Genomic DNA, 26,412 nt, shown 5'->3' on the forward strand with positions numbered 1-26,412 from the left:
GCAGTTGGGGCAGGGAGGGGGTGCGGGGGGGGGGGAAATGCAGGGGCAGAGGCCCCAGCTGCTGCTTTCTCTGGGACTGTTGAAGAGACAATGCCTCACAGAAGACACTGACCTTCAGAGGAAGCTGGAACCCAACACTGCCCACCTGACTCAGTGGCTGTATACTGCCAATATGTGACATTTCAGAGTACCGATGTTACAGGGGTTTAGATCGTGAAGGCCTTCCTCCTCCTCCTCCTCCTCCTACACACACACACACACACACACACCATTCCTGCACAGGTGGCTCCATCTTCCTTTGTACTTGTGGCCCTTCCTGCCCATTCCCCAGTCAGCCACTGGGAATTGGGCCATGCGTCCCTGCCTGTGTTGTATCCATGGTTCCAGGCAGTTTGTGTGCCTCTGTTTCTTGCCTTCCCATTAGGACAGTGTCTGCTTCAGCACCATCCCAGGGATGGATGGAGCGGCATTCCTACAGAATTTACAGCATCCCTGGCCCCAGGCTATCGCCATAGAATCTATCACGATGGAAGGCAAGAGAGACAGCCCCAGCTTGGAGAACCTGCTATGTGCTTAGCAAGGGCCGTTCCCAGGGCTTCCTTCCACCAACAGCTGTGGAAGAACACTAGCGTGTTATATAGTTCTCTGCCTCATGGAATCTTCATCTGTGTGATGCAGCTGTGAGGTTCCCTAGACTTAAGGTGGAGTGACACCCTGTGGACAGTAGTCTGCCCTGCATCTGCCACAGCTGGAGTAGGTAGGGATCCCAGTACAAAGCATTCTGGGAGTCTCCTGACAGCTGTAGCTCTGAAGTGGGACTGCCAATGACTGACAGTGCAGAAGCAACCTCAAAACAAACACAGAACTGCTGGCTGGACAAAGTAGGGCAGTGGAGGGGGCCTGCAGCGCCTCCTGAGCAAAACAGTCTTACAAGTTAAGCTCCAGCCGAGACCTGATTGTGAACTTGTAGCAACTTTTGGTGGACTCTGCTTGTGTATGGATATTTAGTAAGTCAGGTGGACCCAGCTCTGTTCACCTGGCACCAAATGGTGCCCTGGAAGTTTGAGCTTCAGTCTGCAGGATGCGTTAGAATTCCATGGAGAAGAGGGAACAACTGAAGTGCCTGCAGGACTCACTGGAAAGAGGACCCTGGTGCCAGAGGCTTCTGCCTGGAGCCCGAGGCTTCTGCCTGGAGCCAGCTTCCAAGACTTGGGCAGTGGCTGCAGATAGGGACTCTTTCCTGCCTTGTCCTTGGATGTGACTCTATGCTTCAGCTGTGGACAGGAGTTCACTCCAGGGGCAGGTTCAGCCTCTGCACTCAGAGACCACCTAGTGATCCGCTGCTCCTCAAAGTCTGGGAGAGATGTAAGGATCCAAGCCCTGCAAATGAGTTCCACAAGGGCTGAGCCCTGGTTGGTGCCCCGAAGCCTGCCAAGAGCTTTGGGTGTGACATTTTCCAGAGCTTGCAGATTTCCTCTGCAATGGATGAGTCCTGTTTGGCATCCCAGGGCCTTAGAGAACTTTGAGCTGCCATACTTCTCGGGGGTTGTATCAGCTCTCAGCATCCACAGTTACCAGGAGCTCACACCGACTTCACTTTAACCCAGTATAGCAATCTGTTTGACCCCCTTAGGGTTTATCCCAACTGACAGTAACCTCCTATTTGAAATCCCTATCTGTCCACGGCATTCCTGGAGAAGGGTGGGACAAGAATCCAGTTGGGGACAGGTCTTCTGCCCCTGTTTCACTGATGGAAGTCCAGCTGTGTTCCTGGGACCTGGCTTGCCCTCTCACAGTGAGCCTGGCCATTCTAGGGAAGCCGTCTTCTGTTCAAAGCTGGGGTGACAGCTTTTCCCTGTGACCATCATCTGCTGGGAGCTACAAAGTTTGGACTTGTAGTGTCTCCCCAAAGCTGTGTTGACAGCTTAGCTCTTACCTGTGGAACTACTGGGAGGTTAGGGGAATCTTTAGTGGGTAGAGCCCAGTGTGAGGGTCTTAAATCATTATGGGTGAGTCCTTGAGAGCAATTTTGGGTCCCTGACCCCTTGTATGTCTTTATTTATGTCTCCTATCAGGCATTTACACCATGATGTTCTGCCTTGACACAGGCAGAAAACAAGAGAGCCCTAGTCAACCACAGACCAAACTTCTGAAACCACGAGTCAGCGTAAACATCTCCTCCTGTGCTTTTCTTTCATTATTGGGTTGGTTTGTTTTGTTTGAGACAGGGTCTTAGTGTGTAGTTCTGGCTGTTCTGGAACTCACTCTGTAGACTAGGCTCGCTTTGAACTCAAAGATCTGTCTGCCCCTGCCTCCCATGTTTCTGGAGTTAAAGGCATCACTATGCCTGGCTCATTAAAATTTTTGGTTTTTTGAGACAGGGTTTTTCTGTGTAGCCTTGGCTGTCCTGGAACTCACTTTGTAGACCAGGCTGGCCTCGAACTCAGAAATCCCCCTGCCTCTGCCTCCCGAGTGCTGGGATTAAAGGTGTGTGCCCGGCTTCATGAAAACTTTTGATTCATCTCTCATTTATTATTATGAGGCTGTGTGTGCCTGCTCACATGCACTGCAGCAGGAGTGTGGAGGACTGAGGCTGTGTGCACACTCACGTGCACCGCAGTGTGGAGGTCAAAGCACAGCTTTCGGGGTTTGGCTCCTGCTTCCGCTCAGGGCCTCTCTTGTTTCTGCCACGCTGCACGCTTGGGTATAACTTGCCTTCTAGCTTCTGGATGACTCTTCTGCCTCCATCTCCAGTCTCAGTGCAGAGATGTTGGGGCCACCACATCTGCTTTTACTTCGATATGGTTTCAGTGACCACACTCAGGGCATCAGGCTCTTAAGGCAAATGTCTTTCTCTCTAAGCCGTCCCACCCAGTTCTCTATAGCTCCCTCGGGCTGTCTCCAAACTCACTCTATACGTACAACAGTGTAGAAGTCTCTTTTATTTGCCCGATATAAATCATCTCAGAGCATTACTGATGAAAATGTTCACCCTGTCTAGTTCTTTCTGAACTCTGGCTGGCTGCTTGACTCAGCTGTTCTGGCTCAAACTCCTCTCCCAGCTGATTGATTCAAACTGGCTTCTCTGAGCTTCTCGATGAATTGCTCTGCTTGGCCTCAAACTAACTCTGGAAATTCGTTCTAATTTGGCTCCTTCTTATTCTCTGGCTTCAACTGCCTCTGCTGACCTGCCCTGAGCTGCGTGGACTCAGGAACTCAACTCCACTGCTCTGCACTCAACTGACTGAACAGAACTGCCTAGAGCTCAGAGATCCGCATGCCTGTCTCCTGAGTGCTGGGATTAAAGGTGTCTACCACCATGTCAGGACTTAAGCTTTTCTTTACTTAAAACTTGCTCTATACCAACCAGGTCGGCCTTGAACTCAGAGATCTACTTGCCCCTGTCTCCTGAGATTAAAGGCGTGTCAGTAAACTAGCCAAATCACACAGACCTAGAAGGTCTTTGGATATGATTCCTTTGCCAGAGCAGCCTTGCTGGATTAAAATTCCTCTACATAACAGGCTGGCCTTGGACTCACAAGAGACCAGCCTGCCTCTGCTCCCCATCCCCAGTGTAGAGATACACATGTCAGTTTGGTTTTGTTGAGACAGGGTCCCATTTATGTAGCCTGGCTTGGCCTTCCTTCCTCAGCTTTCTGAGCGCTGGGGTTGCAAGTGTGCACCACCATGCTGGCTGATCTCCCTTCTTCCTTGTAAGTTGATGTTCTTTACTTTCTTGTCACAGTGTGGAAAACAGTTGACAAGAAGAGCTAGTGTTTGCCTCCCACGCCAAGCTTCAGCACGACACACATTCCCGACAGGCTCGCTGCTCACCTCCCTCTCGACACCATGGTCCTCTGCCTACTCACAGTGTCCCCACTCCCCGATGCCCACCTGTCCTCCACTCGCCCTTGCATCTGGTAGCAGAGGTCGGGTTAGGACAAACCAGCTTATCCACCCTGCAGGCTGATCACTGTAAGGATCTCGAGTGTCCCCTGGTCTCCCTCCTGAGCCAGTGACCCCACCCAGTGAGTGTTCATGTGTTTAAGTTAGAGCTGCTATTGCTGTGAGAAACACCATGCCCAAAGGTAACTTGGGAGGATAGGGTTTCTTTGACTTATGCGTCCACAACCTACACTGCCACAAGGCAGGATCCTGGAGGCAGGAACTGAAGCAGAAGCCATGGAGGAGTGCTGCTTACTGGCTTGCTCCTCATGGCTTGCTCAGCCTGCTTTCTTATGGACCCCCAGGACCTCCTGCCTAAGAGTGGTACTACCCACGGTGGGTGGCCCCTCCCACACCAGTTGTGTGGAAGCCTTTTCTCAGCTGAGGTTCCCTCTTCCCAAATGACTAGCTTGTGTCAAGTTGGCAAATACCAGCCAGTGTTGTTCTAGCCTTAGACCTGGGTACCTGCTCCTACTGCCTGGCATGTTTGTCCCATTCTGCCCTGACTCTGTCACCATGGCAGCTCTTCATGGAGACCTTGGTCACCTGTGGAAGCACTATCACCTTCTTTGTGTTCTGTTTACAGCCGCTACTGTCCCCACCATAGCATTTAACCCCTTGCCATCCTGTCTCTGGAGGGCAAACTCAAGAAGAACAAGAGCTGAGTTCCCTGAACAAGAACCTGACAGCTGACTCCTCCTGGTTCCTTCGTGGCTTTAGCTTCTGAGCTGGGATATCAGCAGAGATGGCCTGCTCCTAGTCAGACTTGGTATACTGGGTTTGTAAGTCAAATTGTGTTAACAGGGTGGGGTCTGTCTGGGGTGACAGATCAGTATTGAAGGAGATGCACAAGGGGATAAATCGGGTCTCCAGGGGTGCTATTATGGGTTGGATTTGGGTGTTCAAAACACAGAGAAACTAAAGACATAACAAAACATCATTCCTTCCCCCACCCCCCACGAGGTTCCATTAGGATCTGAACTTGTGCCACTGAGATCTTTAACTCTCAACCTCTGGGCCTGAGCTCCCAGCAAGTAGTCAGGGCAGGGGATTGCTGCCCACCATCCCTTCTGAGACAGCCCCACCTTTGCCTAAAGCAGTCTGGAGGGGACATTTCTGGGGATGGTGTTCAGTTCCCTCTGAAGGGCTGGGTCTGCTCCAAGTTCAGGAACACAGTAGGTGTGCTATCTCTGCATCAGGATCTCCTAGCTCTTAGGACCCTGTTCCTGCATTTCCCTGCCCTCCTGGTGCCTCTAGATCACAAGTGAGACCGGACCCTCAGAGACTCAAGGAATTTGTGGAGAGTGTCTAGACCGACACCGGAGAGTGGTCCGGACTGGGCATTCTGGAGGTCCCTGGCCTGAGTTAGGTAAGGCAAAGCCAGAAAACCCGCCCCTTTTTGAGGCCCCACCCTCTATGGTCTCAGCCCATCCCTAGCAGACATCCTTCCTGCCCTTTACAAGAGTCGCACTCCCTATAAGTGTCCCGCTCTCTACTTTGAAGGCGACTCCTCCTCCACCCCAAGGTCCAGCCTACCTTGGATCTTCAGTTCCCACCAACCAGAGAAGCCCCAGACCTCCAGTAAGCCCCACCCTGCAGTCCCCTCCGCTTCCCGGTCTTGTTTTCCCTTTGGCTCTGTCCCCACTGAGGAGTCCGCTGTCCCAGCCATGGCGCGTGCTACGGGACCTGAGCGGCGGCTGCTGGCCATTTACACTGGCGGCACCATCGGCATGCGGAGCGAAGGCGGAGGTGAGTCTGTGTCCCCCACGCCCTAAGCAGAATAACCTCAGGGCTGGGCCACTGGGAACTCTGGGGCTGTCTCTTGAAAGGGGAGACAGGACCCTTCCTCCTCTGGGAGCTCTGGTGGCTGGGAGCCCGGGCCCTAAAAAGGGTGAGGAGCAGGGTAAATTTTCCTGACCTGAAGTTATCTATCCCTGAAGCCATGAGACACATGGGGAGAGGAGGGACCATGGAAGGCTGCTCTGTTCTGTGCCTGGGGCGCTGGGAAGGATGCTGGAACATTCCACACCCTCTAGCCTATGAAAGCCCTTAGGGTGAGCTAGCTTCCTCTGAGGGACTAACGCTGCCTCAGGCAGAGCTGCTTGCCTGCTCTCTCCCTGCAGAGAACTTTTTGTTTTCCTAAGCTGAGGGCCAAGCTGGTTGCTCAAGGAGCTTGGGCACCAGGGTCAGGGGCTTGGAAGTCTGTCCTCTGATACATTCTGCTGCCTCTGGTCGAGACACCCTGGTGAATGCCCCCACTCCTCCCCTCCCCCGGACACCCCACTAGCAGGTGAGGTCATGGCCAATTTGCTTAGCCTTCACTGGAGCGATGACAAAGCAACGGCACCCATTAAGAAGCTGAACGCTAGCTGGTCAGTTACTGCAGTGGGCACCTTGTATGCTGTTGGGTTGTAGTGGGGCCACTCTCTGAGGGCTCCTTTGAGAACACAGGCTCCTGGAAGGAGTGGCTGGTGGGCTGAGGAAGAAGTGTGGCCAGACCAGGACATGCAGTGTGAGGGAAGGAGAGAGGAACCCAGCACACAGCTTAGAGAAGAGGCTTCAGAACTGCCTAGAACAGGGACTGGCCCTATGCACCGGGACCTTGTCCCACCTTGCTTGACTCTTCCCCTCTTGGCTTGACACATGGGTGACTTCAGTCCTGTTGAACCTAACTGGTGTGGCCCAAGCTAAGGGACCAGTGGACTCTGCGCACAGTCCCACCTGTGGTGACACTGTGCCCCATACCCCTTGGATGTCCCCGTCTGTGCTACAGTGGAAGAAACACGATGGGTCAGGAAAGTGCAATGAATCCTTTGAAGGCCCAGGTCGGTAGGGTGTGGGTTTTCAGCTGGGTGAAGGTCTTCTAGGCCCCTTAGGAACCTCCCCTGGGATATGCAAGCCCTGGGAAGAGATGGAGGCCAGCAGTCATCTGCCTGGTTTAGAAACTCCTTCCTCAGAGTGGCAGAACGCCACCCAAGGAGATCAAAATGGCAGCAGGCTTCAGACCCCAGGACAGTATGGTTCTAAGCTGAGGGCTCTGCTCCCCAGACCAGCTTATCCAGAAACCAGAAACCCATCCCAGGCCCTCATGGGACCCCAACGGCCTGCAGCTTCTGACCCTTTCCACTTTTTTTTTTTTTTTTTTTTCCTGAGACAGGGTTTCTCTGTGTAGCCCTGGCTGTCCTGGAATTCACTCTGTAGACCAGGCTGGCCTCAAACTCAGAAATCTGCCTGCCTCTGCCTCCCAAGTGCTGGGATCAAGGGTGTCTGCCACCACTGTCATTCTTTAGAGCAACTTTTGGGAGCCTTGGGCTTAGTCCTCTGGGAACAAGGGAGAACTAGAAAAGAGATGCGGCTTTTGATGGCCTCGAGGGGGATCTACACACATGAATGGGCAGTCAGTGCTAGGTCTTAGAGCCTTGGGCCTGCCTCATGTGTGGCTGAAGCCACTGGTGCTTCAGATAGACAGATAGGAATGGGCACCTTAACTTTCTATAAAGGGAAATTTTCATTTCTGGAAATGAGGCAGAACCCAAAGCAAGGCAAACTGGGGCTCAGGCAACATCGCAGCCCTGTGTGCCCTGCTATGGGGTTGCTGAACTGTGGGCTGCAGGCCCTGCCTTTCCTGGATGGCCCCACTGGAGTGAATGATTAACCAGCTTGGCCCCACTTTATGTGGGTCCTGGCCCCTTGTGAGTGGGAGTGGTGGCTTCCGCTACAGAGAAGCTGTTTATATTGTCGCTGTTGTAACAGCTCGTGTACCTTCTGGTAAACAGTGCCCAACACTGGGTGGGGAGTCCTGCCAAGGCAGGAGAGGGCAGAGGTGACCGTATGCCTCACCTCTCCACCTCCCCTTTCAGGGCTCTATGGAAATGTCACAAATCAAAAAACATGTGTCCAGTGACCCCAAGCCTGGTCCTAGGCTTGTTTCAGTGACACCTGGTCACCCAAGGGCTTCCTGTGTTAACTAGGGTACCTCTTGCATGCTGCCCTTGGGAGCCATTTGGTGCAACCACCACAGGGGAGCTAAGCTTCTGCCCGGAGTAGTCAAAGCTGTTCCTGCCCAGTGGCCACAGTTGGCGCCAGCCCTAGAGTCTAGTCAGATGGGTTGATGTCCACTGTGACCATAGTGCAGGCCAGCAGGAGGCCAGGTTGGGGGGGGGGCTCAGCATCCCAGGGTCACATGCTTTGGGGATACCCTCCACGGGAAAAGGATGCAGCTTATAAAATCAGAATTGGGAATGAAGGCCAGTATTAGAACACTGAAAGAAATCACAGAAAATTCTAATTTAAATGGAATCCAGAAAAATGGTCTTACCTGGCGGCTCAGATCCTGTCTTCCTTGGCTGTTTCTGTGACATTTTTTCTTTTCTCGAATCTTGTCATATGGTAATAAGTTTGTAGTTTCCTTCCAGAAAGAAAGCATAGGAGAGTTCAGATTTCTCCTGGCTAGTTTTAATGCTTATCAGGTGCCCCCCTTCAAGATGGGGCTCCCAATGTCTGTACCCCCTCAGTCCAGCCGATGATATCCTCAGGCGCCACTGCCCATGGTCAGAGTTAATAGTCCAGCTGTAGACAGAAGACCTTTGCCTCAGGCAAACATGTCCACAGGTCTCTCACCTCCACTTCCCCTTCCCTGGAGGTGAACCGCCCCTGGAGTATCTAGTGCCATCTGCTGTCAAGGGAACTCACAGGAGAGTGGAGGTCTCAGTGTCCTGGGGTTGGCAGCCACTCAGCATTGAAAGCCTCAGGGCCCGCCCCTCTTTCTGGAGGCAAAGTTTAAAGTCTCCAGGCCTTAACAGCTGAGCGGTCTTCCTGGTGACTGCCAGGGTCCTGGTTTGAGGCCACATTCCTCCTGTCTATGAGGAGACAGCACCTCTGTTCTGTGAGCTGCATTGCCAAATGGTCTCCGATGTGTGTCACTCCCCTGCCTGCCTTTTCTTACAAGGATGCACGGGTGAAAACCCAGCATCTCCTCTTCCTCCCCGGCGTGCTTTACACAATCACACCTGCAAAAATTTTGTCACAGAAGGCAAATGCCGCAGGTTCTTAGACAAGGATGCTGGGTACCTTGGGCAGCTCCTGCACGTGGAGGCAGGCAGGCTGATGTCCTGGTCACACCTAGGGTGTCTCTGGAGGCCCATGGAGCTGACTAAACATACAGGGTCCATCTGTTTTCTGAGCCCAGTCCATAAAACATTTCCATAAGTGACAGTGACCACAAATTGCACCCCGAGAAGTTTTAGGGACTCCATGCCAGGCCAGAGGTGTGTTGGAGATTAGGGGGTACTTAGTGAAGCTGGGGGCGTGGCAGTGGTGTGGTGGGGAACAGCTTTGTGAGCTCCAGATTCTGCAGGCTCCTGACCTGCATCTGGGGGGTGGGGCATAGAAGCACATCTGATCTGTGTTTTACTTGTGCCGGTGTTCTCAGGAATGAGAGCTAGCCGCAACAGTGAGAGGCTGGCAAGCAGCCGCGGAGTAGCAGCTGAGGAGGGAAGATGGGAGAGATGTTACTACAAGAGGAAGGGCCGGCAGGGGACCTGGGGCTGGCTGGAGTGCTCAAATGTCCTTCTAGTCAATCGCAGAAATAGGATGTCGCCAAGAGCACCCTTGGGAAGGAGGTAGGCTGGATGCTTCCATGGCTACTGGTGTCAGGCTGAGGCAGGCATCAGACTAGGTTGAGGCTGGTACTTCTCTGGGGCCCACAGGTCTGCAGGCTGCTTAGGGGATGCTGAAGGCTGGGCCCTCCCTCACCTTGGTGCCCCTCAGCACCATCTGCACCTTCTGGGGTGACTTACCTGGCAGCTTGGTTCAGGCATGGTGTGGAGTGGGGATGGAAAGTCTGCTAGGCCAGAGGTGGGGCTCCTCTCCATGGTCCCCAGAATTGTTCCCCACAGAATTGGTCCCCACAGTAAGCACAGGGCCTCCAGGCAAAGGGATTCTGCAGTTATGACCAGAGAAGGGGCAGAGGGGGCTTGGTATTGAAGAGGGGGCGGGGCATAGGATGATAGCTAGGAATGAGTCCAGTGGATAAAAGTCCCTCAGCCTGCAGCAGGTGAGAGTGATTCCCATAGTCAGGGCTTGGCTGCAGATTCCCCAGTAGCAGGCACAGCGTGCCCGTCCAGTGCTGAGAAATGACCAGGCTGTTGAAGGACTAGTGTCTTGGTGATGATCATGCAGCAACAGAAAAGGGTCCAGCCAGCAGAGGTTGTGCTGTGACAAGTGACACCCACGGCTGACACGCCACCAGGGCCTCCTCCTGAGATCTCACATGCCTTTACTGCTGTGCTCAGGGCCCAGGCATGTGGGGAGGCCCTCACACAGGGATTGGTACAGTGACTGTGTCTCAGGAGGTTACCCAATCTGCCCAAGGTCACAGGGCTAGCATAGAGCAACGGCTGGAACTTCAGCCTTGTTTTCTGCGAGCCTCTGCCAGACAGTAGGACCCATTGGGGTGTCTTGGGAGCAGGGCTCACAGCGTTCCCTGAGATCCAGGTGCCTCAGATACTAATGCTGCAGGGTGGGTTGGGGCACTTGTGTGTTTGGCCTTTGTTTGGGGACAGGACAGGGTGCCTGAACTGGACCTTGGAGAAGCTGTACACAGTCCATACTCTGTGGGGTGGGGTGGGGTGGACGGGACACATGCACGGGTTGAGGTAGGACTGTGAGTGCACATACAGCCATTGGGTCAAAGGCCAGAGAGGACCCGGCCCCACTGCCCCTCTTGGCAGGGTGTACAGACATATTTGATACAAGCAGAGGCGGGACAGGGCGGATGCTGGTGCTGGAGCTTCTGGGATCGTCTGGGTTTAAGATTAGGACTCTCTGAGGAGTCAGCTCCAGAGAAGGATGCCAAAGCTTCCAGATGAAACTGTTACCTAAGTTACCTGGGGTCTCAGGGACCGCTGTGGCCCGGCCCTTCCAGCCTGTGAGAGTCTTGTCTGGTCCAGCGAAGCCTGGCCCCTGACCTAGTCCAGAGCCTGGCACCTAGGAGGAGGGACCGGTGATTGACTGCGATCGTTTGCTATGGCTTTGATCTGAAGCCCATGCCCCACTTGGACTCTGCCTGCAGTGTTGGTACCTGGAAGAGGCCTGGCTGCCGTCCTGAGGACACTTCATATGTTCCACGATGAAGAGTATGCCCGGGCCCACAGCCTGCCTGAGGATACGCTAGTGCTGCCGTGAGTGAACGTTCTTCCAGGCTCTGTGGCAGGGATGATGTGCGGCTGGCGTAGGGTTGATAGCGTGGGCAGGTCCTGAGGACACAGCCTCTGGTGTCCTGGGCCCTCCATGTGAGGCATCTCTGACACCTTGAGTTCATGGGCTTTGGCCTTGGGCTTCTACCAGAGGTGGACCTGTGACCTCTGGTGAGCCTGGGACTCAGCTTACTGCCCTAGCTACCTTATACCCTTCATAGCCGAGTGAGGTAGATTTCTGCTGCACATGAGCTGGGCTTGACCTCTCCCTGAGCTAGGGGTAGGGACACTGCTTAAGGTCAGCCTGTTTACTTACCTCTTGGAGTTGCAGTCTGTCCCTGGAACTTCAGGTGGAAGGGGGGCTGGGCTTGTAGTCATGATGTGAGTTGAGGCTAATGAGGGGGAACCTATTTACAATAATCACACAGCCCCCTTCCACACTGAGCCCCTGCCAGGCACAGCCCCTTCCACACCCCACATCCCAGGATGCCACAGCCCCTCCCAGAATGCAGCAGCCCAGCCCACACCCCAGCCCGTCCAAGGATGCCCCAGCCCCTCCCAGGATGCCACAGCCCCGCCCCACATCCTAGTTGGAGACTGCCGTGGAGGTGGGGCTTTGGATCAGGAGAAAGGCAGAATGGGAGACAGGTTCTGCCTCCTGCAGCCCGGCCAGTCCTGACCAGAGGATCATCTACACGGTGCTGGAGTGCCAGCCACTCTTCGACTCCAGTGACATGACCATCACTGAGTGGGTTCAGATTGCCCAAACCATAGAGGTAGAGGGTGGGAGTGTGGGCCGGGCAGAGTGTGGAATTGGAAGGGCCATGGGCGGGGCTATGGGATGTGGATGGGGGCAGAAAGCTGGGTTGGGCTGGAAGTGGGTAGGCTGGGGGAGGTTATGGTGTGGGAGGGGCTAAATGTGGGCGGGACTGGAGGGCATGGCAGGCCTCCTGCAGAACACTGGGCAAGTGAGTAACTATGGGCTCCTGATAGAGTTTGTGTCCGTCTGAGACGTGGTAGTAGTAAGTAACCTGCGTGGCTGTTAACAAGCAGCGGGAAAGGGCTGGGTCCTGGGCCACGCACTGCACAGTCTGATCCCTTTTCTGTCATAGAGCAGAGGCTGGTTGCTCATACAGTTCACTTGTTCCAGTTAGTGCTGTGGTGGGATATGTGGGGGCTGAGTAGCTTTGTGGACCTGACCCCCGTGCCCCCCCAATCTCAACCTTAGAGTTGCCTCTCTGGATTTAGCACCAAACCCTCCATCACAGTGTCTGGCACGGGTAGTTGTAGCATCGAGGGCAGCTGCTTTACCCTGGAGCTAACCCTTCCTTCAGCTTTTCTCCTCTCCATGATCCTAGACCTAGCTCTCAGGGGCAGTCGTAGCTATGCTTGCTTGTCTCCCTTAAGGAGCCCCAGCTGTCCTGAGTAGGGTAAAATGGGCTCCACGTTTCCCAGGGCAGTCTTCTTCACTGACTGACAGAGTCTCCAGGCTAGGTCCAGTTGGTACTGCTCTGTCATGAAGCAGGGTAAGCTACACCTCAATTTCACGAAGGTTTACTGGGCACTGACCCGACTGCCTGGTGCTCTTCAAAGCTGGGAAGCGAAGCAGCTGTACCGCATATGGCCAGCAGAGGGCACACTGCTCCATGAGACTGCCTAGCTCCTCTGGTCTTTCAATGGGCAAGAGGTTCCGCCGGAGCATGGAGCCTCTTAGCCCTCAGAACTATTGTCTTGGCAGCCACACCTCTGGCCAGCATGCCACCAGGAAGTGATGGTTAGAGAGTGTCCACCATGGACAGTTTGCTCCTGGGAGGCGCCAGCTGAAAATCTGGGGAGCTAGAGTCCTTGGGGCTCACACCCTCTCGTTCTTTGAAGCAAGCTACAGAGTGGGATTCCAGGCAGAGACTCCAGAGAGGGCCTGTGAGGTTGTGGGGGATGAAAGATTGCCACACCAGCCCCCCTACCGGCATCCCAGGCTTTTCCTCTTTCTCATGGCCTGTGAGGAGACTCCTGCCTGCTGCCATGTTCCTGGGAAAAGGGCTGAGGTGGAGAGACCTGGCCTGTCCTGAGCTCATTCCTTCCAACAGAGACACTACGCACAGTACCAGGGCTTTGTTGTCATCCATGGCACAGACACCATGGCCTTTGCTGCCTCAGTGCTCTCTTTCATGCTGGAAAACCTGCAGAAACCGGTCGTCCTCACAGGTGCCCAGGTAACGTCCTCAGAGTCAGAGACCTCCAGGGGCCTCAGAGTCAGGCCATGGCCAGCCCTGGGCTAGCCCTGGGCTTCCTGCTCATCCGCTTTTCCTGGCACCATCCCTGCTGTATACTGCTGGCTAGAGTGTGTAGACACATTAGCTGGTGGCCCTGCCTGGCCACTGCACTCTGCTGAACTGCCTGGATGAGCTACCAATTCTTGAAGCGAGGGACTCACAGGCTCCTGGAGGTCTTTTCCATTAAGGTCTCTGGAGTACTCAGAGCCTAGCCCCCTTCCAGCTCTACCATGCAGGGCTTTTGTCCCTCTTCTTTCTACTGGGCTTCATGTCTGCTGCTCAGTGCCACCACGCAAGACTCATCATGGTGGCTGCACGTTGAGCAGTTCCTCAGGAGACTCCCCCACACCCCGTCTTGTTCCTCTTCTTTCTGGTGCTATCCCTAGCAACCCTTACATATGACATCCCCTCCCCTGGCCCTAACCTAGGACACCTTCGCCCCAACCATAGGTCCTCCCAAGCTCACGCACCCTAGGAGGAGCCTCCCTCTGGGGATGCTGTACTGTGCGCTCCCAGCTGAGCATCCTCCAGCCGGACCATCTTACAGACCTTGGCCTCTCCATTCCATACCCCACAGCAGTCCCGAGCACTTGTGTCCTCTTAGGCACTGCTCAGCCACTCCAGACACTGTCTGTGGTATACCTAGGCAATGGAGAGACAAGCCAGCCTGCTCTGCAGGCCTCAGGAAGAACTTCCCACCCTGGGCCCCCTGTCTGCCCCATAACTCTTGGAGTATAGTGAGGGATTTGGCAGCTTTGTGGGCTGGGGGCCAAAACTGGACCTGAGTGTCTACTGGTTACTTCTGTGGCAGCCAGATGGACAGGCCAGTGCAGACTTGGTCAGAAAGAATGTCAATGGTTGGCAGCCTTGGGAGTAGACTAAGTACCTCCAGACCCTACTCCCCAGCCCAAGCCATCCTGCTGGACCTGAGGTTTGCCTAGAATGGGGATCTGGGTATGTCCTGACTCCCAGGCCTCAGCCACCTCTCTGCCCTTTCTCCAGGTACCTATCCATGCACTGTGGAGTGACGGCCGTGAGAACCTGCTGGGGGCTCTGCTCATGGCTGGCCAATACGTCATCCCTGAGGTATCTGGCCTGGCTGCGTGCGTGGCCTGGGTGGAGGGTGGGGGAGTGAATGCCAGAGATGTGGTCATGGCACACATGGGACCCACAGGAGGTTGGAGCATCTGTCCCTATCCTCCCAAATATCACAACTGTGACAAAGCCGAGGAAGGAAAGCCCCACCCCCCTCCACCCTGGCACCCCTGCCAGCAGCCAGGTTTTCCGTTGTAGATATTCTACACTGTGTTATGTACATACGCATAGTCCATGAAAACGGACTGTGTCCACCTTAGGCTTGGAGTGCATTGTGTCCTACCTCATGGGCTCCTTGTCTCACCTGGCAGAACAGGAAGACGACATCGGCCTGTCCCTCACAGGCCAGGCTGGGAGTCACCTTGTCTTTAGCTGTTCCCTGGAGATTGGCGAGTCACGGTTGGGAATTATGAGAGAGGAGCAGGCAGCTCAAGGGTAGCCCCCCAACCCCGTTCACTTTAGAAGAGTCTCGGGAGCCCCTGGCTTCTTGTACCAGTAGTACACGCACCAGTGGAGAGGTGCTGGCCAAGCAGCCAGCCTGCACCTCCTGCAGTCATTTGTGTGCTCAATGCCAGGCTCCCAGGCTCCCAGGGGACTTGGGTCTTTACTTGGTGGTATTGGCAGGAAGGTGACCTGGGAAGGTGACTGTCAAGGTTTGGTATGTGGATGCTGCTGGGCTGGGGAGTGATGGAGGATGTCATGGGCGCTCGCTTGAGCTGCTTGCTGTCTTGCCCTCCACAGGTCTGCCTGTTCTTCCAGAATCAGCTCTTCCGGGGCAACCGGACAACCAAGGTGGACGCTCGGAGGTTTGCCGCCTTCTGCTCCCCTAACCTGCCCCCTCTAGCCACTGTGGGCGCGGATGTAACGAGTAAGGGGATCTGAGAGCACAGTGAAGGGGGTAGGGGAGTCCTGGGGTCTGGGTGGAGGTGGGAGACTTGCATGGTGTGCATAAGCTCAGAGCTTGGGGGTCTGGCTCCCATAACCCTCAGCTAAAAAGTTCCTCTCTGTATAAATTGGTTCTTCTGTAGTGTAACATGGCTCTTAGGCATCCCAGAGGGCCCTGGTCCTGGAGCTTCCATAAGGGATTAGACACTCTAAGTGCAGAGTGGCCTCCGATGCCGGTCTCTATTGGCCCCCAGTTTCCCATCTTGGGTCTCTATTCTCCTAAGGGCCTCTGTCTCTCTCAACTCAGAGCAAGTGACTCCTGGTCCTTCCCTGGCCTGTCCTAACCAGGTTCAGGGGAGACTCGAACAGCATCTCATCCTAGGGTAAGTGGCCCTACTGCCCACTGGTCCCAGGTTCTTGAACACAGCCCCGGGCCTGCCTATAACTGAGATGCAGGCCCAGGCTCTGGTCCCTGACCTGTTGTCTTTGGAATTCCATTAGGGGTCTTGCACCTCGTAGGACTGGACTTCCATGTGCATGCTCAGGTCAGGCTGCTAGCCTAAAGCCAAAGCAACTCTTCTCGTCTGACGGGATGATTGGCAGCGTCCCATCTCTCTGGGAGGGTGGAGGCAGCCCTCACCCACACTGTGCGTCTGCCTGGGCACAGCAAGTCCTGTGGGTGGGACACGGCATTGCTGGGACCTGCAGGTTCTTGATACACTTCCTAGGCAGCAGAAGCTGTTCCAGGCTCAGGAGAACCTCCAGAGAGGACAGGGCTACTTCCTCAAAGCCTTCCCTTCCCCATACCCTCTAGCCAGGGAAAAACCTCAAGCCTGAACACTAGGGTCCCTGGAGTGGCAGAGGTCCACTTGTTATTGGGGTCCTCCTTGGAAGAGCCTGCATTAGATGGTGGCTTATAGTGGTCTAGCTATTAGCTCATGCTGGGTGGTGACACTAGTGGCCCAGGGTGGGGTGGGGTGGGGCAGTAGATGTGGACCCTGCTCTGCAGCTCAGCTTTCTAAGCCTGAGTCATTCCTTATTTGGGCTCAGGATTGGAGATTCTCCTGTGGGCAGAGAGGCCTTCACCCTGATTCTAAAAGACTCTGCCACACGGGGACACCTGGCCTGCAAGCCTAGCCCAGCCCAGCCTAGCCCAGTATAGCTTCCCTAGCCCAGAACTGAGGCTCACCCCCAGTCCCAGCCCAATATCCTGATCCACCATCCTGCTGTGTGGGTGTGTGGGAACCTGCACCTCGCCTTCTTGCTATCGGCAGGCTGCCCAGCCGGTTCTTGTGTGGAGAAATCTGGGGTTCTGCTCAGGGTGTGGCTACCTGGGCCTGGGGAGGAGGGACGTGGGGCTCCTGCGCCTGCCTCCTGCCAGCAAGCCATAGGACAGAACCCTGATACCACATGATGTGGGCCTCCTGAGGGCTGCCACTGACTCTTCATTTACCCTCTGGGAGGTGAGGGGTCCAGGGACCATCCTTGGTGACAGACTGGAAGGTGATAGACCACACTGCTCAGTCTGCTCTGCACTGGTGCAGGGACACCATGCCTGGGGGCAGCTAGGCCTTGCTGGCTCTGCTCATTCCTGTGTACCTCCCCTGTGCCATCTCCCCTTCTCACTCCTAGTTCCCATCTTTTGCTCTGCAGAGAAGCCTCCCAGGCCACCAGAGCAGAGAAACTGAGGGAGGGAGCCACCCTGCTGCAAAGGCACCCCTTGATCTTGTCCACTAGCTTGGGGTCTTACGCCATACCTTTGACACACAGGCATGTGCCCTGCTCTGTACTTAGGAGCCACCTACCTCCAGAACCAGCAGGGCCACCTCAGACCCTAAGGCTAAGAGCAGACTAGACTACCAGGTTAGATTCATCTCTCAGCCTGGAACACAGCAGGGGCTGTTAAAGGATTGAGGTGACAGCCTAGCTTAGTCACTGCTGCCTTCTCCTTTATGTCCCCAGAGCCCCTGTGGGGAGGACTTAAAGATCCCAAGGAGAGACTCCCTGGCTCATCAGGAGAGTGGCTGGCCATGGGGTGGTCCTTTGTCTCTGTGCACAGCACCCCCCCCCTTCCCCTGCCATAACTCTTCTGATGGCAGTAGCCCCCGCCACCCAGCCTTATCAGTCTGCCCAGCTGAGATGCAGGTCCTTAAATTAAAGGACCCCTCACATTGCCATTGTATCAGCTGATGGATGCTGTAGCCAGTAGGGTGTGCAGTTGAGGGTTCTGCTCCCTCTCTTGCCCCACCCCCACCCCTCACCCTTCAGTGTGTGTCCAGAATACTGTCAGGTTGATTATCACATGTGGCTGCTCTGTCTGTAGACCTCCTGAGTTCATGACCCCCTCAGGTAGCATAAGGTCAGGATGACAGCAAGGGTGGGCAGTCTTGGAGGAGGTCCTGGAGCTGTGGTCTTGTCCTGGCTCCGTGCATGGCACCTCAAGGCTACCATCCCCTCTCCAGAACTCAGTTTTCCTAGGCTGGACTAGAGGATCCCCTGTTGCAGTCTATTACAGGGAAGCCACCAACATCCCACCTCTGTTGGCCTGGGGGCTTCTGGGTACTCAGGATTCATGAAGTTCAAGTGATAACTTGCCATGCCTGTTCCTGCCAGTGTGGCCTGGGTGCCAGTGTATGACCTCACAGTGGCCTTTAACCCTGTGGACAATTGTTCCTTTGGAAGGTTCCCTGGCTTGGCTCTGTTTGAGGGGTGCTGACCCCAAATTCCTACCCCTCCCTTCCCTGTTTAGGCCCGGGATTCTGCCATTACTCAGCACCGGGATGGGAGGGGTGATGGGCCCTAGTAAGCCCCCTGAATTGTGGGGTAAAGAGATGGAGGCTTGCTTTCTTTAAAGGCATGGCTTGAGAAGATCAGCTAATTGGCCGGTGGGCAGAGAGGGTCCCTGGTATTCAGCAAGAGGGCAACAAGCCAGACTGTCTGATCAGAGGGAGCCACTGGACTTCCTCTGGGACTAGCAGACTGCTGCTCCATCCGACCTTTGCATACGCCAGTCCCTTTGCCTGGCATGCGGTCCCCACCCCACACACTTTTTCTTCAGCTTAGTCAGGCTTGACTGGGAGTCTTCCTTCCCATCCCTGTTAGCCGCCATCCCCAACCCTCAGCCCCATAGATTTCATCCCCACCTGTGTCACCACCGCTTGGCTTGGCCACTGACCTTTCTCCTCACGTCACTCCCTACACACCCCCAGGCCATGAGATTGCTATGAACTGAGGCGCCTGCCTGAGGGAGACCAGGACTGATTCCTGAAAGAGGATGAACAAGAGGGTGGGCAAGAAAGACAAACTGGAGGAGGGCTGGGGCCTCAGCTGGAGCTTTCACCCATGGAGACCTTTCTCTGTCCTCAGTCAACCGTGAGCTGGTACGGAAGGCCTGCGGGAAGAGCCATCTGGTGGTCCACAGTAGCATGGAGCCTGACGTGGGCCTATTGCGCCTCTACCCTGGGATTCCCGCCTCCCTGGTAGGGAAACCTTAGAGCCTTCTGTCCTACAGTGCCCTCCACGGCTCCCGTGCCCTCATGCCTCCAGGGCTCCCTGAAACTGTGGTCTGTCTTCCCTGCACCCTGGTGGCCTTGGTCAGGCCAAGGTCTGCACAGAGCGATGGCTTTACCCGTTTGGGCAGCCTTGCCTTCTTAGTTGAGCTCCGCTCTTCCCGGGACGAAGTCTTGATTGATTGAAGGTGGGAGGCTGAGCACCTGGGCTGGGTGTGGGCTTGTGGACACGTGGGGATGTGTGCGGTCACCTGGTGCTACCCTTAGGATGCCACTCTGAGGCTGGCTGGGAGTGTCCCCCGGGACTCTGCTTTCTACTGTTCCTGCTTTCTTTCTGGCCAGGTCTTAGAATGTAGCACAGGCTGGCCTGTTTGTACTCCTCCCACCCCACCCACCGCTGCATCTCTCTCTGCCTTTTCTTGTGCTTGTTGGCCCTCTTTTTCTTCCTGTCTTCAGCCCTCTGAACTGGCTCTTCCTGTGATGTCTGTGGTGCCTCCTTTACCCGTTACAGCTGATAGAACACAAAACTCTCCTCTGTCCTTGAATGTAGTTGTCCTGCCTGGAGGAGTCTGGGCAGGGCCCATTCTGAGGGTCTTCAGTGTCAGGAGCCCTGGTTCTCCAGGCTAACACTGGAGGGGTAGGGGGAATTATTGAGGCTCAGCTTGCCCCACAGTCAGAGAGACCCTGGTTACCATGAGAGGGAAGTCAGATAGTTGGGAAGCTTATAGGATAAGCCCCGTTGGTCTTTTCAGTGAAAACCCTCCCAAATCTGTGTTCCCTGCCCAGGTCCGGACCTTCCTCCAGCCCCCACTGAAAGGCGTGGTCATGGAGACCTTCGGCTCTGGGAATGGGCCCACCAAGCCAGACCTACTACAGGAGCTTCGGGTAGCAGCCGAACAAGGCCTGATCATTGTCAACTGTACCCATTGCCTTCAGGGGGCTGTGACTTCGGACTATGCATCTGGCATGGTAGGGGTGGAAAGTGGGCCTGGGACAAAGGGAGGGTATCTGGAATCCACTTCCCCTTTGCTGCGGTGGTCCCAGGGCCAGCTTCCTTTCCTGGTTCCTCTACAGGCCATGGCAGGAGCTGGCATAGTCTCAGGCTTCGACATGACATCAGAGGCCGCCCTGGCCAAACTGTCCTATGTGCTGGGCCAGCCAGGGCTGAGCCTGAATGACAGGAAGAAGGTGGGTGTACCCTTGGGACTCGAGCACTCCCGCGAGCACATGAATACCTGCTGAGAGGGCCAGGAGGAGTGTCTGTGTTCTGGAAGTGGAAGGGAAGATAGGGCCAGTGCTGACCCAGTTCATCCAGGCCACACCCTAGCCTTCTCTGGGGAGTCTTGGATTCTGGGCACCAGTTCAGTATCCCTCCCCCACTGCTCCTGACACCCTGCCCTGCCTCCCACTTCCTACAGAGCGCACCAGGCCTGTAGGCTGCCAAGCCCTGGCTGAAGTCTTAGGAAACCCAGAGTTTTTAGGGAGGGAGGGCAGTATTAGCCTTCTGTGGGCATTGTGGGTCACACTAAGCCCTTGCAGGGTGTCACAGAGGTGGAATACCAGACCTCCATGAGGCCCAACTCCCTGACCTGGGATCCAGGTCATTCCAAATAGTCTGGACTACCCGGTCCGGTGGTGGCTAAGCCTCCATATCCTTTTGTTCTAGCTGCTGGCCAAGGATCTTCGTGGGGAGATGACGCTGCCTGCAACAGATGTCTTGCTGCAGGATGGCATGCTGGGCTGCAGGGTGGCATGGCTTCTCAGTATGAATGGCAGCCAGGTACCAGCTGCATTGTGTGGGAGTGGCAGGGTGAACACACTCGGGGGATGGCAGAACCTACCATCCATCTCCTGTACTGTCATTCTGGCCTAGGAGGGGACCAGGAAGAAGCTCTGGGGTGCATGGTGAGGACTTAGAGGGATTTCAAGGCAGAGTCAGGAAAGGGACCTGTCTGTTGTGTGGAGATAGAAAAGATGGAGCCGCCAAGCAGGGGCTGCTGTGGTCAGGACACATCCTGCTGGCTTGGACCTCAGACTGGGGTGAGCTTAAGCAAGGTGGGATGCTGTCTGTCCTGCTGTCTGTCCTGGTGCTGAAGAGTCAGGGCTGACTGGGGTCTCTTCAGGACTCTGAGCTAAGGGTTCCAGGCTACACACCTGCACCTTGGAATGTGGTCTAACCCCCGAGCTTCCCTCTGCCCTCAGTGCTTGAGTGCGCAGACCCTAGCAGGGGTGAGGAAGCAGAGGACCCAGGAGCCCAGCAAGTGGCTCCTGCAGAGTTACCTTATGAGCCAGGTGGCTAATGACTCCTTGCTGCCTGTGGGCGTGGCCCGTCATTAGGGTGACTGTGTGATGAGGTTCCTCGTCCCTCTAGGGCCCTGCTGGCCTGAAGCTGTGATTAGGGCCAGCATGGACGCTGGACAAAGTGGCACTTTGAAGACTTTCTGGGGCCTTGGAGGACCCCGGGTGACTGGGCAGTGGGATGGTAGCCCTTCCAGGAATACTGTGCATTGATGCCTTTCTGATGTGTGGTGGGGAGGGGGGGACCCTGCACCATTTCCCATGCTCTCCCAAGGAATGACCCGTGACTATTTCTGTCTGCAGCAGAGGGAGACAGAAAATGGAACAGATCTTGGGGGTCAGTGGCATAGATAGCAGATAGAGGGAAACAGGTGGTAGCCTAGTCTCTGCTTCTAGGCTGTGGGGGCGGGTGGGCATGGGGACTCCTGCCAGAGCCCTCCAGTGAGGTGATTTGGGTACCTTCCTCCTGTGGGGAGATGGGTTCACATAGACAAGGTCCTGCCGGCTCTGTCTGTTCTTATCCTGTGAAGACTCAGTGCCTCAAATCATGGTAGTGGCCCATGTCACCATTGCCTTTTTGTCAGGAGGCTGATACCATGAAGGATGTTCTTCTGCCCGGCCTGGCCCTGGCTGCAGCTCACGCTGGTGACCTGGACACCCTGCAGGCCTTTGTGGAGCTGGTGAGTTCCCCACTGAGGGACCAAGCTAGTGGGTAGGACGCTGCTCACACAGGCAGAACACCCTCCCCAGGTGTTCTCACTAATGCTCCTAAGCCACACTGGGCAATGGGCCTCTGCATCCTAGCCCCAGGGCCTTGCTGGAAGATGGCGTGGGGGTGGACCTGTGAACGCTCATCCTTCCCAGTCCTCTAGGTGGTTCACCTGACCTGTCCTAGCCCTGTTTTGAGGCCTTGTGCCCTTGTGTCATCCTAGGACAGAGACCTAAACCTGAAGGACTATAGTGGTCAAACCCCACTGCATGTGGCTGCACGGAGGGGCCATGCCGCGGTGGTCGCCATGCTGCTGCAGAGGGGTGCGGATGTGGATGCCCGTAATGAGGATGGCCAGAGCCCACTACTGCTGGCCGTGAGGGGCAGGTACCAGGGGCCCAGGTGCTGCCGTGGGCATGTGGGCAGCTGCACGGCAGACGCTTGTCTGATGGGGACAAAGATCAGGTGGAACACAAACAGGGTCGGTGACGGAGGCATATTTCCATGGGGCAATCTGGAAGGGCTACATGGAGGAGGTGGCCTCAGAAGACACTGGCAGTGTCTCAGAAAGAAGAATACCGCTGACAAAGTATGAGGAGTTCCTGGTGACCTCCAGTCATCCGTGTGTCCCAAGATCTGGCAGAAAAAAAAGCTGGCAGAGGGGCTGTGACAGGCATAGGTGACCTGGGTGGAGGGTCCCCAACTGGCCCTCCTCACCCCATGTGGAAAGGTAGCCACTTCAACCTGTCCTCTCCAGTCCTGCCTGCCAGGCTCTGCCCTGGACATGCTAAGAGAGTGTGGGTGTTCGGGCATTGCCCAACATCCTGTGAGGGAAAGGAGACAGGACCCAGGGTGCCCTCAAGCCTCTCCCGTCTCATGCAGGAAGGCTAAGGCCACAAGGTGGGGTCCAGCTGGTGTCCCCATCCTGGAGCTAAGAGCAGCATTGGGTGCAGAGATTATGTCATCAGAGTTAGGTACTTCCTTCTGTGACCTCTACTGCCAGTACATGGAGCATGGCGGCGGCCCAGACCAGCCTGGCAGAGGCATCTCTACTAGAGTAGTTTATCCTGGGCTTCTCACAGCAGCGCACAGCCCACAGACCCTGGGCTGTTAGGGAGTGGGGTGCTTGAGTTGCCCAGGGATATCAGATGGTAGTGTCCAGTCCTGGTCCCTCCCCGTGACACCCCCACCCTGGGTTGGGGATGCTGAGGCAGAGCCCTCTTTTCAGAACAGGTCTGGGAGGCTCTACCTTGGCCCTGCTGACACCCCTGCCCCAGCAGGCAGTTCCCCCTCCAGGTGTGGCTTAGCTAGATCCCCTCAGGAAATAGCTCCTGCCTTGCTGGACCCCCACTGTTCACGTTTCCCCAAGGGTGGAGTTGGGGCACAACTGACTTGGTTTCCCCAGGGCCTATCCTGGGTCTGAGCAGAGAGAGGTCACTTCAGGGATGTGACACAGTGGGACTGACTGGCTGAATGTATCTGGGATGCTGCTCCCAGCTGAGGAGGGAGGCCTCCTGGGGTGTGCAGTTTGCACAAAGAGCTGTGGGCTGAATGGAGGCCATAAAAGATGAGATGTCACCCTAGTCTGGGCAAAGAGTCAGGGGACAGTCCTTGTCTGGGACTAGGCTGTGGGTGTCTGAGTGGGCACTTCCTGCCCTCGCCCCAGTTCTGCCCCCACCCCCCACCCCCTGAGAACTGAGTGAGGCTGGCGGGGTCCAGGCCACACTGACACTCTTGCATGACAGGCACCAGAGCGTCATTGGGCTGCTGAGAGCCGCTGGGGCTCGCCTGTCTCCCCAGGAGCTGGAGGACGTTGGGACAGAGCTGTGCAGGTGATGGTCTGAGCGGCTGTGTGTAAGGGAGGTGCCGGGAGGGTCAGGGCTACCGGGTGGGGCTGAGGAGGGGGAGCCCACACCCAGGTGGCACACACTGCCTGCCTGACAGAAGCATCTCCCTCACACCTGTTACAGGAGTGCCCAACAGAACAATCAGCAGGGGTGGGTGGGCATGTGCTGTGGGCTTGGTAGGCATGGAGGGGTAGGGGAAGTAAAAATAGGGAGAGAGAAAAGCAGATCTGGGCCGCGACAGCTGGGGTTGGGTGCTGTCATGCGGTGTTCATCCTGGGTACTGGAGACTTATGAGACTTCAGACTGACCTGTTGGGATGTCCTCAGTCTATAGACCTCAACCTCAGCCCCCACACTGGTCTGCAGTATCCCAGGGGAAAAGTGCTGTTTGCTGACTTCCTCCCAAGATGGAGGGATAAGGGTGGCTTGCAGAGGCGATGGGGTGAGGGTGGGAGGGAACAAGAGAATGGAGGCTGGCTTTGAAGGGTCTCCTGGAGTAGCTTGGTTCAGGACTGTCCCCCCCCGGGGGGGTGGCAGACCTATTGGCTCTGATGAAAGTGAGGCAGCATGCAGGTCCCAGGAAGCTGAGCCTAGAGTCAGCCATCCCCAGGGACTCTGCTTTACAGAGGCTGGGCTAACGTGAGCTGCTAGCTGGACTGAGGTACAGGGAACCAGTGTCAGTGAACTGGCTGCAGGTGCTTCCAGCATGATCCACCCCAGAAATTATACAGGGCCACACCAGGGACTATGTCTTCCTGAGCAGGAAGGAGTCTCAGGCCACTTGGGGCTCTTCTAGCCTCAGTTTACCCAGGGTGGGGCCTGGCTTTAAGAGTAGAAATACAGACTTTAGAAGAATGAAGACATTGTTCAAGGTTGTCCACTCCAAACTTCCTCTACAGGGAAAGTGACCCCCATGCTTCTTCCCCAACCAGAATGCCCCTGCAGCCTGCCAGGGTCCAGGCTTGACTTGGACCCTTCAGCTACCCAGTTCCCTTCGGTAGCCACTGGCTGTCGTTACTTCCTTCTGCCTTGAGACAGGCCAGACACGTCACAGAGTCTGTGTGGTGAAATATGAAACTGGCAGGGGGTGGGTGTGTGCATACTCCCAGGTGCACGTGTGTGTGTGTGTGTGTGTGTGTGTGTGTGTGTGCGCGCGCGCACGCGCGCGCGCACGCGCGCGCGCTCGAGCATGCTCCTGAGCGCTCGTGCCCTTGACCTGAGTCATAGTCACACCCCATAGGTGAAACCAGACTCCAGGCCGCCCGCCCACAGTTTAGCCTCCTGCCCCAGGGCTGGGTGCTGCTGGATCAGCTGTTTAGGGCTGTCTTTGTAAGGGTACCTAGGGCACAGGGAGAGGCACATTCAGAAGGTAGGCAGGTGAGGGACCCAGCAGGTTCTGACAGCTTCTCTCCATTGCCCCCTCCCCCAACTCCCAGGCTGGCATCAAGGGCAGACAGCGAAGGCCTGCGGGCATGGTGGCAGGCTGGGGCTGACATGGGACAGCCAGACTATGATGGACACTGTGCCCTGCAAGTAGTAAGTGCCTACCTCCTGTGTGCCTTCTCCGGATCTCCTGGAGGTCCTCCGCTGCCCTCCCAAATCCTGGACCAGGAGCTGCCCACTCCTCCTAGAGAAATAACTTCCCTTAGGATTATCCCACTCCACGAGGCTGTATCCAACCAGTCCCCAGGGTGAGGGTGGGGTGTCCATAGGGGTCAGTAGGGCTTTGGGGTTTCTGGGTGCTGTAGTCCAGGCAGTCTCCACAGATCTCTCTCCCCTGCAGGCTGAAGCAGCTGGAAATGCAGATGTGGTGGCCCTGCTACAGAGCTTTAAGGACAGTGTCTGTGCCCAGCCCCAGCCCCACTAGGACCTGGGCTGGGCTGCTAGCTCCTCAGTGAACTCTCACTGGTTTGCAACTGGATCCTGGCACCTGATATCCCAGAGCCAATTTTAGAGGCAGCTGGAGGAAGAGGATATGGGAGACGTGTCATCCGGAGCCTTTCTTGGGGACCCCTAGAGTAAATAGTCTTTTGAAGGAGACAGAGGCTGCTGAGGCTTCACATAGGAGAAGCCCATCTCAGACCTTCACCCTATCCAGTCTTGAGCTGAGTGACTGGAAAGGCCTAGGCCTGCTCCCAGCTGACCTCCATCCCCACTGCTCTGGGGTTTTGAGACTGGGTGGGCGAGCCCCAAACTCCAGAGACTGCCTGGACTCCATACACAGCGCCCCCTGAAGGGGTGAGCCCCACCTCTGTACGTCCTCAGCAAGCCATGTTTCTAGGAAGTGCTCCTTGGCCCCAAACCTGCCATCCTGCTACAGCAGAAACTGTTCCTTACTGCTAAGGGACCTCAGGCATGTGCCAGCCAATCGGCTACTATGTTAGGACCTCAGGCAGGCACGTTCCAGCTGATTGGCTACTATGTTAGCGTCATTGTATTTGGTGAGACCTTGAAGAGTTTCAGAAACCAGCTCTGTCCTGGCCTTGCTATCTCCTCCAGCCACGAGTTCCAGGAGCTGACTCAGAGGGGAGTTATCCTCCCTAAATTGAGCTGTCTTCTGCTCAGCTGCTTCCCAGCCTTTCGGCACGACAATCTGAAGGTCTTTGTTGAGAAGAATGTCAATAAAGTTGTCGGGACAGCTGCTCCTTGGCCTGGA

The 26,412-nt window shown here is 55.8% G+C and overlaps 1 protein-coding gene and 1 long non-coding RNA gene across 6 annotated transcripts; one reads left to right on the top strand and one right to left on the bottom strand.

Annotated features, from left to right (window-relative positions):
• The first annotated feature begins 5,376 nt into the window (after positions 1 to 5,376).
• Aspg (asparaginase) lies at positions 5,377 to 26,412 on the top strand. Of its 5 annotated transcripts, none has more exons than XM_021178890.2 (15): positions 5,377 to 5,694; positions 11,018 to 11,126; positions 11,806 to 11,917; positions 13,229 to 13,354; positions 14,417 to 14,500; positions 15,251 to 15,377; positions 18,761 to 18,873; positions 19,690 to 19,872; positions 19,978 to 20,091; positions 20,570 to 20,683; positions 21,786 to 21,881; positions 22,134 to 22,297; positions 23,656 to 23,742; positions 25,193 to 25,292; positions 25,540 to 26,412. In XM_021178890.2, exons 1-15 carry the CDS (start codon positions 5,613 to 5,615, stop codon positions 25,621 to 25,623), a joined length of 1,695 nt encoding a protein of 564 aa, XP_021034549.1. In that variant the 5' UTR covers positions 5,377 to 5,612; the 3' UTR covers positions 25,624 to 26,412. The 5 variants fall into 5 exon arrangements, with proteins under 5 accessions (XP_021034549.1, XP_021034551.1, XP_021034554.1 ...); XM_021178892.2 differs by having other exon boundaries at positions 11,806 to 11,889; positions 15,251 to 15,315; XM_021178893.2 differs by lacking the exon at positions 5,377 to 5,694 and adding an exon at positions 5,745 to 6,317.
• Positions 6,295 to 8,591, bottom strand: LOC115032785. The gene is made up of 3 exons (XR_003838414.1): positions 8,452 to 8,591; positions 8,264 to 8,353; positions 6,295 to 6,846 (listed from the first exon to the last, which is right to left on the bottom strand). It is a non-coding gene; the product is annotated as an uncharacterized LOC115032785 (long non-coding RNA).

Source organism: Mus caroli, chromosome 12 (assembly GCF_900094665.2).
Source record: "Mus caroli chromosome 12, CAROLI_EIJ_v1.1, whole genome shotgun sequence".
In the NCBI taxonomy this organism is placed as follows: domain Eukaryota; kingdom Metazoa; phylum Chordata; class Mammalia; order Rodentia; family Muridae; genus Mus; species Mus caroli.